Genomic DNA, 12,966 nt, shown 5'->3' with positions numbered 1-12,966 from the left:
GACTGAAGAGGCTTATTTCTGTAGTGAAAGGCAGCCCATGGCACTGGGAGGAACGGGGCAACTTTCTAGCTGCCGGGAGTTTATCCACAGGGACGAGCTGGCCCACTCGGCGGGGAGCCCGAGGTGCTGATTTCTCCGCTGGTTTCTTCCGCGTCACGTCCGATGGAGAGCGTGGGCAAATTCGAGTTCAGCCGCAAGGACCTGATCGGACACGGCGCGTTTGCGGTGGTGTTCAAGGGCAGGCACAGAGAGGTGACTCCGGGGCATTGCATGCGGGTTTCAGTCGCCGTGTCGGCCTTGTGCTAGCAAAGGGGTTGCCGTCGACGGTTCGGTGAAAAAGTCGGTTGAAAGCCGGGTATTGGTCGTGCGCAGGTGACGGCCTTTAATAAAAGACTACCTCCAACCGAGGCCTAGGAGAGAGACGTGCTGCCCTTTCTTCGGATCAGAGCGAGCGAAAAGCGTGTCCAATAACAGTGTTTTTTGTTTTTAATAGTGCTTTGTGATCTGAACGGTGATAAGGGTAGCCATGAAATAAGTGAGGATGCTATTCGTCTCTGCTGTTCACTGGGTTGAAAGTTTTTCGATTGCAGATGTGGCCAGTATAGACTAGCTAATATATAGGACGTGATATAATGTATGATATTCAAGCACGCCATTACATACTTATTCATCCGTTTGTATAATATTTGATTGGATTTTTGTATTATTATTATTACACATGCAAAAATAGGCTACTGCATGCGGAAACAATTAGGAGCTGATGAAAAGCTATTGAGGATGGTCCTTTTTCTTCTTCAGTATCCAGCTTTTCAGTTTTACCGATATTTAAAATGATGTATGTATTTGTGCTTGGGATATTCTATGTTGGGTTCATTCCCATCTTAATTTAATTTACACGCTGTATAAGCATGTCCGGACATGCATTGTGTTGTGAACCCATCCTCAAAACCCTGTCCACAGATGTAGAATTAAATCAGTGTAAAACAGTATGAAGCCCAAGTTCATTATTAGTGTTAATAATATCTGACACCCTTACTGGTTTATCTATATCTATATTTTTTTTCTAGAAACATGACTGGGAAGTGGCTGTCAAATGCATCAACAAGAAAAACTTGGCAAAATCTCAGACCCTTCTAGGGAAGGAAATTAAAATTTTAAAGGTAAGAGAATATCTTGCGTCTGCTACGATAACAGATTCATCATCATGATGGTTTAATGCCTGGGTTAACAAATTGGCTTCCCTTTTTTCTTCTTTTATAGGAGCTGAAACATGAAAACATTGTTGCATTATATGACTTCCAGGTAATATATTTTTCTATCAGTACTCCACATTTCTCCAGGATTTTAAGTTTTTGATCTGCACTGTAATGCAGTTAGTATGTTGTCATGCTACATGCTAGTTTTGTATAATTCGAAATAGACATTATTTGCAATGGATATAATGCGTTATAAGTAAAATGGACCTTATTCTTAAATAGCTTGTAGTAGATATAATTTGACCTATATCCGGTGTGCCTTGCTTTTCCGGATTTTGATTACTGAGAATGTATTTGGAGTATTAAACCCTGACCATCTGCTTTTTGCTGTGTGATCACGCAAAATCTCACAGCCACCATAACTTTGTTTTGCTGTGGCATGCTGTCGTGATCACGTGTTCTGCTGTTGACATTCCATGTGCCTGCCTCCTGATTGGTTGGCTCCAAGAAGCCCCGGAAAAGGGCCGTGTTGATTCCTGGGACATGTAGTCGTGCTGTTTTTCTTTTTCTTTCTGTGTGCATTAAACGCCTTGCACATATGCTCATTTTTAAACTACATTGTCCAGAGTAATTGGTGGTTTCCTTTTCACCGATGTGGGTGTACATACGTCAGATCGAATGATGCCGTGCTGGAGGGCAGTACACATGAAATCGGAAAATAACTGGCTTGAGGGATTGTTTCAGATTGTACTATTGGGTCAATGTGGTATTATGTAGCCTTAAAGGAAGTATTAAAAAATTCTAGTAATTGCTTTTCCCTTTTGATTTATTCGTGCTGGTTAGTCATACACAAAAGGAAACCTAGCCTAATCTGCTTAACGATACTGAAAAATACATATTTTTAGAACTGAAAAACAACTTTTGAAAACTAGTTTTTCCAACATGCACTCCGTTCTCATGTTATGGATATGTAAAGGTTGTGTTAAGGTTTGGAAGTTTGAATTGCTCATTAAAGCCCTGTGAGAATGAACCTATATTAAGCTAAGCAATAAATTGGCTTAAAAGTAAGCTGTTTTGATGAAATTGTGTTCCTGATCTTTATACATTATAGCAATTGGTATTAGATAGTATTAGGGTATCAGATTAACGCAAAGCAATATGCCACTAGATTATAGGTTACAGAAAGATAACTTGCTCTTCTCTGATGATGTATAACATCATGGTTTGAAAATGGCTTGATGAGTGAAGTTAATGGTGTGCAAATGTATTGTTCTTAATCAGCCGTTGCTTGAGCTTGGATAATCAAGTAATAGTTAAACTGAAAACCTCATTGTGTATAATTAGCTTAGCCATTAGTAATTTTATTTTTCACCTGTTTACGTAAGCCTAGCCTTTTTATTTCCCTCTTTTTCTGATTTCATGAAATGATAAGGAAGCAGCAGTTTGACCCTGAAGCAACTGCAAATCTAGTTTTACCTAAAGTGAAACACCTGTCTGTCTAGCCTACTTTGCATAATAATGATTAAAAATAACACCTGCCAGACTGCTTTGTGCTACCATAGTTCAGCTCTGATATGAGGAATTTGATATCTTCCATATGCTTTAAAAAGTGGTTGACTCATTCTAGATAAAAATATATATATATTGAACAGGTGAGGGTGAAGTTTTTCCCTCCCTGATTATTGTATTCATCTTGGGAGCTGGAGGGAAAATGTAATAATCTGGGTGTGGTAGGGTGTTCGCAGGCTTGAATTGAGCAAGACTGCTTTGGTAACTAGAGGAGGATTTTAGGAAACAAACAAACCAATGTTGTTTGGCCTCAGGAACCAGATGATCAGTTCATGGTGTGTGTTTGTGACAGATGGCTACTGGGTTTTATGCTGGAGACAAGTGCTCCTGGTATCAGTCATGGCCTTCTGTTTTTTTTAAGTGTATTTCAAAGCAGTGGAATTAGCCAGACCAGCCTGGCCATACCGTGTCTTAAGCCTTAATCTGTGACTGAAACACAGATAGTTGACTGGCTTTTGTAGAAGTGTGCTTTTAAGCTTCATTCTATGCTAGAAAGTCATGAACAGTCATTAATTGCTTGTTTAAAAAATATAAATAAATTGAATTCATGTCTGTGTTTGGGCACTCACTGGTAACTGTTGATATCTTGTCTAACTTAAATAGCTACGTAACACAAGTGCTTGAACATATTACTGAACAAATCGTAAAAGTCATATGATAGCTTGTGTACTAAATCAATTTTAAAGGTAAGGAAATTAACAATGATACAAATAATCCTTTGTTAAAAATAGAAACCAAATATTGGTTGGGTGACTGTTTTTAAAGGTCTATATCTGTCAGACCTGGGAAAATGTTCTTAAAACAGTTTAAATAAGATTGGCTACAGGCCTCTTTAAACATGAAGATTTATAACCATTGTTTCTGCTTGGCCGCATATGTGCAATAAAATTGTCAGAGGTTATTTTTAGAAAATCCCTTCAGTCAGTTGCGTTTAAAGTCCTGTGTGCTCATTTTGACAATTTATATGAGGGCCTAACAAAGGTTATTTTTTGGATAAGAGGTCAGTTGAATATGGTTAGACCCTGTGTGATGCCTGATTAGGCATGTTATGAGTTGGCATTTTGTGTGTGTGTATTGTTTAAAAATGCTTATAAAGCTTCACAAATAGAAACAGAAGTGAGGGATTTTTGTATTTATCTTTTATTACTTTACATCTTTGGTCCGAAAAATTGTTCTGCACTACGTGGTGCTTTGTCATTTGCCAGGAATACTGTGTTGCTTTCAGAAACAGTCACCTAGAAATCTCATTTTAGTGTATTGGTAAGCACCGAAGTCTTGCAGAGAGAGAGTTCTATAAAAGACTGCAGGAAACCTGCTTCTAAACATAGTTACATCACTAGTATTAATATCATGCACCATTGCACCTGGCTAGAAATACAATTGGAATTTAGTGCTGTGTAGTTGTAAGGAAACATCTTAAGTTTATGTAGTCCCTGGTCCTTGATATTTTTTGTGTAGGCCATAAGCAAACTTACAATGGGCAGCCAACAGTAACTAAATCTGCCTGGTTACAAAATGCAATGTAAAACAGATGGCCTGTGCAGCTCCTTATCCAGACAATGGCAAAAAAAATCCCTGAATCAGCAGCAGTTGGCCCTGGGAACTGCTTGTCCTGCTAAGCTGATAGGCGGTTGGGCATGAGGTGTCATCTGTTGCTAGGAGATAAAGGGCACGATGCAGTGGGAGGCACTTTTGTGGTTTTAGGGTCATTTTCTAACACCAGGTTCGCAAACAATGGCTGGGGAGGTCTGTCCAGGGGTGGAAAAGATGAGATTGCCAGTATAATGCTCTTCCAAGAAGCCTATTAAATAACAGCCTCTTTTAAGTATCTGGCAGCCTTTTCTAGTTTGCATGCAGAGTTTCTCTTTGCTGGTCCCCTCCCCTGCTGCTTTAGTTTTTTTTTTTTTTTTTTTTTTTTTTTTGGCAATAACTTTAAAACTTTACAGTAAAATCAGGTCTTCTATCATAACCAGATCACACAGGGTGTAGGCCTACTGCTGCTCTTTTGGTTTTGAATTAATTTTACAGGAACTAAGCCTCGATCCAGAGTAATTAAGTAAGAGACTTTATTAAGTCTAAGTGTTCTAATAAGGATGTTATTCTGGTTGTGTGTGTGGTGTAGTTGTCCCCTGTTAACATTTTATTTAGCCTCCAAAGCATGGCTAGTTTGCCTTTTTTGTTTGATTTTGTTTGTACTCAGTCAGCTGATTCATGGTTCTGTATTATTCAACTGTTTATGGCTCCAGTTTTACAGCCCTATGGAGCAAGGAGATAATCAATTGATTTTCCAATCAAACTTCTGTGGAACTTATAGGACCTATGATTTAATAATTAAAAGTCAAGTTCTATAATTTAAAAAGCAAACAAACTACATCTTAACACTAATAAAACCTAAACAGTGTAATTAGTGATAATATTGATTTTATGAAACACTGTTCAGTAGACCTTTAAAATGCTCAGTGCCTGACAGTAATTATCTCCACTCCTTTATGTCATCGGTCTCGTTGTCTGCTAGGGTCTGTGCAGATGCAGTAAATTGTCATCACTGCATGCTTTAACATAGTGGTCACTGGACAAGCAGCAGTGTCACAGGTTATAACCGCCTCCTTCATTCATTGTTTATCTTTTGTGTTTACTTTTTCATATGGGCTTCAACAGCCATTACTTTAGCTACTAAAATTCAACAACAAGTGGCTGCATGGGCTCATGTGGATTGCAACCTCTGATTGTTCTTCTATAGACAATGCTTAAAAGCCCCACTGTTTTCACCTGGTCGAGGTTTTTAATTTCAGCCCTGTACTCCCCAACCCCCCTGCAAAAGAGAGAGAATGCTAACAAGCCCCAGAGAAAGTAAATGGATCAATATGAATTATATTTTGCAGAAGAAACAAATGTCTTTAAACCATGCAGCCGAGCTGTGTTTTGAAGTATGTTGTGCTTGTTACACTAGGAATGGATTATTTCACCTCGAGAAATGCTTCATCATTGGTCCATGGCAGTTTAATCATCAGTCATCTTACCTTCAGTGGCTACTGTAATTACATTTGCAAGTCAACTTTAAAAGCAGACATTAATAAGAGCACAACCGCTCTGCGATCTGTCCCCTTTTGTTCTATTCAGCATGAATTTGACTGGTAGATATTCTTCGGAGGGAGATGCAGAATTTCTCTCTCATGGCTTGTCTGGTGTTTTATATTTTATGGCCACAAAAAAGGTTCACGCTGGTAACTGAATAATCATTTTTTGAGTTATGTCTCGCAGATCTGCATACATTGATCAATGTTCCCTGGAAAGGTTTATTTTATTTTATTTTTATCATAGGGGAAATTACAGCTACAAGCTGGCACTCTCATCAGAATATAAGCCTTTTTAGCTGTTGTATTATAACCTGATCTTTTTAAGCAACATACATTCAAGGGCAAGGTACGTCTTTAATACGCTGTTTAAAAAAAATGCCCAATGATTTCTTTATTTAGACCAAAGAACCACAGAGCATTTTTATTTCCTCATGTACCTGTTAAAGGTTCTGATTGAGAAGTGGCAAACCCAGCTATCGGTGCATGAGAATTACTCGGCTTTTCCTTGCAAGGAAGAAAGAAAGAAAGTCAGTCCCTTGTGGTTTGTGTTCTTCTGATGTGAACTCGGAGGTTAGCTGAGGACAGCCTTTGTAGAGGGGGCAGCGTTTTGGACTGGCTTAGTACCGACTGTTTGCTTTGAAATAATGTCAGTGGACCGTGTTTTAATTCTTCACCAGTTCAGTGAGGGCTTTGCTCCCTTTGAATGCGAGCGAATGTATTTGATTTTGCAAGTTTCCATTTTGTTTGTGAAATGCAAGCTGGCCGAGATTTACACCGGCTATAATAAAAAAGAAGGTGGAGTCCAAACCATGCATATTCAAGCCTCCTTGATAGATGTCATTGACACAAATCAAGTCTTCCAGCCCAGGACAACCCAGTAGCCAAGCTAGAAGTCCTGTTTGGCCTGGGTTTAACTTGTCAGTCTGATTAGCACTTCACCATACCTGTGGCACAGTTTGCTCCTGGAAAGGGCTTCAACTGTGCTGAATCTTCTTTCTTCTTTGAATGAAATGGTTCCACAAGACGATAAGTGGTTTATGAATTGATAATGCGAAGGGAGTAATTCACCAGCAAATGATGTTTAAGCACATTTTCTTTTTTCTTTATCTGATCCATTCAAAGTGAGTTTGAACGTCTTTTGTGTTGTCGGCTTCAATTAGGGTTTCATATAGCTGGCATGTGCGTGCAAGTCTTTTTCATTGCATTTAATTAAATCGTTATTGTTGCAGTACTTAGGACCTGTAAATGTCATGTGTAATCCGTTGAGGTGCTTTGTGCAGGTCTTCAGCTCTGCAGCATCTGCTCTGTAAGATGAGCAAGAAAGCCAACAATTTTCCTTTTAAAGCGTCATAGACAACTTCGATCTTCAACAAAGCTTTGATTGTTAGTGTGTTGTAAGAAGTGGTTGATTTGAAAAATGCCACAACATACTTAAATCTTTAATGAAAATCTGAAGATGTTACTGAAAATCTGAAGATGTTACAGGTGCTGGCAATTAAGGGTTACTGTGTAAGTGGAATTTACCCTGCTTTGCTTGACACCAAAGTTTATTTTGTGTTATGTTTAGTTTTTTTGTCTTAATTTGTCCTTTTTCCTTGCTTTTATTTTTCAGGAAATGGCAAGCTGTGTCTATCTGGTCATGGAGGTAAGATAAAGGTCACACCGTCACTAATGCTATTTTTATGCACTGTTAGGAAGAGATGTTTTATTTTTTTCCCCTTAAACTCCGGAATCCGACTAGCAGATTTCTGAAAGAAGGAAACTAATTTGCTTCTGATGGTCCTCGGCCTCAATACTGAGTTTGTATATGCGTGACCGGATTAAACCAAGATAAGAGATGTTTTTTTGTGGATTATGCTTGGGATCAGATGGCTTTAGCACTGAAGAGAACTGTAATGTTGGAGGTCAAACACTTAAGACATGTGGAATGCCTGCAGAACTGCATTGGATCAAAAGTTTGGTATTCCACAAAGCTTTGAAATGCTCAACCTTCACAGCATGGCCCTTTCAGTTAATATAATTTCACTGGTTACTTTGAAGTAGTGTTTCATCTTGTCTGAATGTTCTGAATATTCCATTTCTTTCTTGTTTGTTCTGTCTGCATTGCCTTTGTTGTTTTTGAAAACTTCCCAAAGGAAATCTCAGAATCGAAGGAGGGGAAATAACATGGACAGTTTTGTATGTGTTGTGCTGGAATATTTTCCCAATGGGCAGAATGATTGCTAAATGCAATATCCACTAGAAATGCTCTTTAGATCCTTTTTTGGACATTTTTCCAGAGTTCCTACGTTTCCCTTCACCGCTCCAATATCAACCTATGTCAACCCAAACCCTAATCCTTTAGCTTCATCTCAAACCCTGTGGGAGGTTAATGGCAGGCGTCCCTGTGTGCTGCTGTCAGACAGGCATGGTGTGACACCAATTTCCTTCCCCTGTACACATCCTGTCACTTTGCTTTTAAACTCCTTTTAGCAGAAGCTATTTAAATCGCAGGAATGACAGGGAACACCTCTAACAAGCCCCACAACAAGTGAAAAATAAAGCGGGTGACTAAAGCTGCTCTTCAAAGACCACAGACACTGCTGTTCATTCCAGCTGAGGGCTTAAGTACCTGTTTGAACTAGTCATTCACTTCATTGTACCTATTAAGCCCTTCTCCTCAGATTTAAAAAGGTAATGATTTGAAGAGGCCTGTAAAGCTTGTGGTAACTGTGGTCCCTGGAGGACCAGCCCTATTCACCCCTGACACTCACTGAGTGACGGATGGAAATTCACATGACATGGCAATTCCTTAGAAGTATAATTTGGTAAACACACCATATGTGATGACATTCTGCTGCTTTAACAGATCCAAGAGCCAAGGAAAGTACTGCTCTCCTTATGTTTGTTATTGCAGGTAGTTATTAATTCTTTACTGTTTTCATCCACCTTGTTTGATCTTCTCTTTTTTAGTACTGCAATGGGGGAGACCTTGCTGATTACCTGCACTGTAAGTGTATTGTATATTGCTTTACATTAAAGATCTAAAAAAAAAAAAAATGGTTTTAATGTTGGAAACTTTATATATGCACATGGGAATCTAAAACCACTGAAAACAGAGGTTTCAATTCAGTTTGTTTCATTTGTGTATCATTATGCCAAGGATGTTCAAATCAGTTTCCTCTAGGAAATGGACTTCATTCAATTAAATATTTGCATAATTGGACAAAATACACTTTCTTTCCCAGTCTTAAGTAGTTGGCAAAAACTGAAGCTATGTGGAGCTGGATACCCCAGCAGTTTGTCTTGTTAATTAAAAAAAATGATTGAGCACCACTAGTGGCAAGAAATATCGATCTCAAATGCCAGTTTGAACAGAGGAATGCACTTTTGTGTGTATCATTTTCCTTAATAAAAATGGGCTGTATCCGTTCACATCCTATTTATAGTCCCGCTGCAGAGTGCGTTATGAAATGTGGAAATAGAGAGCCAGAAAAAGGCATTTTGGCAAGATCCCCCTCAGCAAACACAAAGCAATACATTAGATTCTGACACCTAACTCACACAAGCTGAAGAAAACCCAGGTTCCTTGACATGACATCTACTACTTCTGACTCACTCATGACCAACGGGAAGACTGCAGTAACCGTTGAGCCAAATAAGCACAGTATAGGCTGTGCTCCGAGGTGGCCTTGGGTGGCACCGAGATGGTTGGGCCTGGCAGAGGAAGGTGGCTGTTATTGCACTGAAAGCTTTATTGGGCTGTGCTGGGAGCAGAAAATGGCTGAGATGTTTGTTTTAGTCACACTCTTCCCAAGTCAACAGAAGTGCAATCCGCTGATATTTACTGTTGTGCAAGAGCCTGAAACTGGATAAATGTTTTTAGGCCAGTGTGATTCTCAGCCAACTGAAGTTTAGGTTGGAGGTTGTTTTGTGTGTTGATTAAACTTGATGGCTGGGTTAACTGCTTTATTATAATACTTTTTTTTAAATTGTATTTAATCACCTTGTTTGTTTGGGATGGATACACCTTACTTTCCTGGAATTCTTGGCAAACTAAATAAAAACACACACAAGCAGGGTTTTTGTACCAGACTATGCAGCTATGCAGGCCAACACACCACAAACACTGGAAGAACTCCAGGTCTGATATAACCCCATTGTTTTTTTTCCATTGCAGTTTTTGAAGGTTTACGTAACCGGACACTAATCCTGCAATTAAACCAAAATAGTTGGAAATTACACGGGCTGTTGAGTGTACAAATGCAGAGCAGTGAGATGGAGGGGTTAATGCCTCACCAGTACTCACGGGTCTCTTGCTAGTGGCCATCAATGGTTTTGAGCTTTAAAGCATTTTGCCTTGTCAAGAATGGAATCAGAGGTGACTTGAACGTTGCATGATCTCTTCTGGACAGAAATGGAAGTGAACTTGAATTTCACAGTTACACAATTTACATTGGTGTAGCTAGGTGTTTTTTTTAAGGCTTTGCCTTGGTCTGATGTTGTAGCGATTACCTTCCTTTCCTGGCAGTGCGTTTTATAAGCCTGGCTGGAATCAGAGGAGAGTGTCACCTGACCACTCAGGAGGATGAAGAGGCATGCAGTGCATCCTGACGCAAAACCACTCTGCCCTGTGTCTTCCTTCATTCACAGAGGGGTAGAAGTAGACAGCAGGTTACTGCCCTGTGTTGCTGGAGAAGAATATAATTGAAAACAAAACATTAAAAACACATTACAGTACCACTGGATTACCTGAAGCATCTTATTTGTATTTTGTTTTATTTTTCACTACGGCACACCCTATAATCTAAAACAATAAAGCTCAGCAGGGAGAACAAGTTTTCTAACAAAAAGAAAAAAAGATTAAGTATCTTTGTGGTTTTAGCTGCAAGTAAAATATAATCACTTTTGTTATCGGTTATGGTTTTTCCTTTCAATGAAAGGCATATAAACATTTAAAGACTTCCAAGTCTTTTCAAGGCTTCTTTCCATCAAATGAGATTTCATTCCTATGTGTTGATTCTGAAATTAAAAAAAGTGATATTAACATTTGCAGTGATATTTAGTATGTACATTATGTTGTATACGAAAAATATTAGTTTTAGATCACACTCAATAAGTGAAGGTAGAGCCATTGAATGCAAACCCTAAACCTTATCTTGAGTCAAGTTAAAAATAAATGATAATTAAGTACAAAATTGTACAGAGCTTTCTGAGAATGAATGGTAAAATTACAATTAAGATGTAATAAAAGTATATTTAGGCCTACAGCCTAGTTAAGAGTTCACCACACAGCTGACACAAATGTGTTGAATGGGCAGAGGTTACAGAGGAAGTCAGCTTTTAGATTGAAGATCAGGAAAGTTTGATGACTCTTGACTGCCCTACACCCAGGCAGGGTCTGAGGAAGTGGGTGCGGTGGATTATTTTAGTTTCTATAAACATTCAAAACATTCTTTGATTTATACATCACTACATATTTAAATGTAGGTCTGGTTATACCCAGGCTTGACAATGGCTTGACTGAGGTGTCTCTTGAATTCAATGACCCTCTTCAGTATTTCGAAAAGCTAGCCCAGTGGTGGGCAGGCACTGCTAAGACCCACAGACGACAAGCATTGAAACAACAAATGCATGAGAAATGATTTCAAGGTAAATGCCTCCAAGTTACATGCATTAACCTACGATTGTCCGTTTATTTTTAACATCTAACACAAATACTGTGCTGAACCACTTGGACATAGTCCCATCTATTTACAGCTCTCTCGTTCTATATTAAGACCTGGTCAGTGTTTGCCTAGATGTTATCTCGGTACTCGGATCAGTCTTCTCTGAAAAATACCCATAAACATCATGGATAGTATTTCTCTGTATTACAAAACAGTAGAGTTCCTCTCAAGGCAGCTAGGGTCATAAATAGCTTAGCAGTAGAGCTCTTTCCATGAAGTGTAGAAAGAAGAGAGAGACGGGAGAAACTGCTTTTCCTATGGCATGGGAAATTGTCCTGGGCATGTATATTATCTGTGGATAACGCATGTCAGGTGGTCGGTGCTGTAGCCAATTTCCCCACAGCCATTATGTAAGCAGACAATTACACTGGGGTTTGGTTTTTAAAATCGAGATATTTCAGTGCCTGCAGCCACCCACTTTGGTGAGAAATTACACCAGTGTACAAAAATACAAATTTTTTCCATGCATTCTGGGAATTTGAAAAAAACTACTTGTTTATGCAATATTGTTGATACCAAATGCAATTATTCTGTGTAACCAGATTAAAACATGTGACTAGAATTGGCCAATGCCACAGATTAACAATAGCTTCTCCCCTTCAAATGTAATTTCCACAGAAAAAAAGTATTTTGTGCTTTGAGCAGGATGAGAATACTTAGGTGTGTTTTTAAAAGGACTTCTGTTTCATTGTAAGCATTTGTTTTACGGTATAAATTCTAAATGGTCATCTTGTTTCATGGCATAGGTATTTAAGTCCACCATATGCTCTTCTGTCGCCTTACAGCCAAGGGAACCCTGAGTGAGGACACTATTCGGCTTTTCCTGCAGCAGATCGCAGGAGCCATGAAAGTGTTGCAGTCCAAGGGCATCATCCACCGGGACCTGAAGCCACAGAACATCCTGCTGTCACACTCGGGGGGGCGCAAGTCCAACCCAAACAACACCCGCATCAAGATAGGTGCGTTGCCCTGCTTTTGCCACTCAGGAGAAATAGCTTTGCTGGCTATTATGTCCTTTGTTTTTACGATTACCTTTCATATATGTCAAAATGATTTCATATTAAAACTGTTGTTGTGTTTATTTTATATATTTAAAAAAATAATTAAGGGTGATTGGTTTTTCCCTTTGAACGAACTCGGCAAACTGCCCAGTCCGTATTAACTGAATTAGATTATCAATTTGCTCTGTTTGTCCACAGCGAAGAATTGGACCCAAGCTTTTTATTTCTTCACCATAATAAATAATAAACTAGTTGAGACCCATTCTTGCATGTTAATATGAATGGTTTGCATAAAACTGTTTTAAGACTGACATTTAACAAGGAATTATAACGTTTATAGAGGTTGCATAGCATAAAGTATAAAGTACATTACAGTTTATACAGTTATACAGTGTAGCAAAACAGCATGTGAAGT

At 38.8% G+C, this 12,966-nt stretch overlaps 1 protein-coding gene across 7 annotated transcripts in view; it reads left to right on the top strand.

The window, feature by feature from the left end:
• The window catches only part of LOC136712322 (serine/threonine-protein kinase ULK1), a 40,777-nt gene that overhangs the window by 756 nt on the left and 27,055 nt on the right, over window positions 1-12,966 (top strand). For 5 of the 7 annotated variants that reach the window (XM_066688828.1, XM_066688824.1, XM_066688825.1 and 2 more), the window contains exons 1-6: window positions 1-252; window positions 1,068-1,160; window positions 1,261-1,302; window positions 7,455-7,487; window positions 8,795-8,831; window positions 12,336-12,509. The exon at window positions 1-252 is cut by the window's left edge. In XM_066688828.1, coding sequence (XP_066544925.1) covers window positions 163-252; window positions 1,068-1,160; window positions 1,261-1,302; window positions 7,455-7,487; window positions 8,795-8,831; window positions 12,336-12,509 — 469 coding nt within the window. In that variant the 5' untranslated portion in view covers window positions 1-162. The remainder of the gene's footprint in view (window positions 253-1,067; window positions 1,161-1,260; window positions 1,303-7,454; window positions 7,488-8,794; window positions 8,832-12,335; window positions 12,510-12,966) is intronic. The other 2 variants (XM_066688827.1, XM_066688826.1) reach the window with 1 other exon arrangement.

Source organism: Amia ocellicauda, chromosome 17 (assembly GCF_036373705.1).
Source record: "Amia ocellicauda isolate fAmiCal2 chromosome 17, fAmiCal2.hap1, whole genome shotgun sequence".
Taxonomy (NCBI): Eukaryota; Metazoa; Chordata; class Actinopteri; order Amiiformes; family Amiidae; genus Amia; species Amia ocellicauda.
This window is presented reverse-complemented; position numbering and strand designations above follow the sequence as displayed.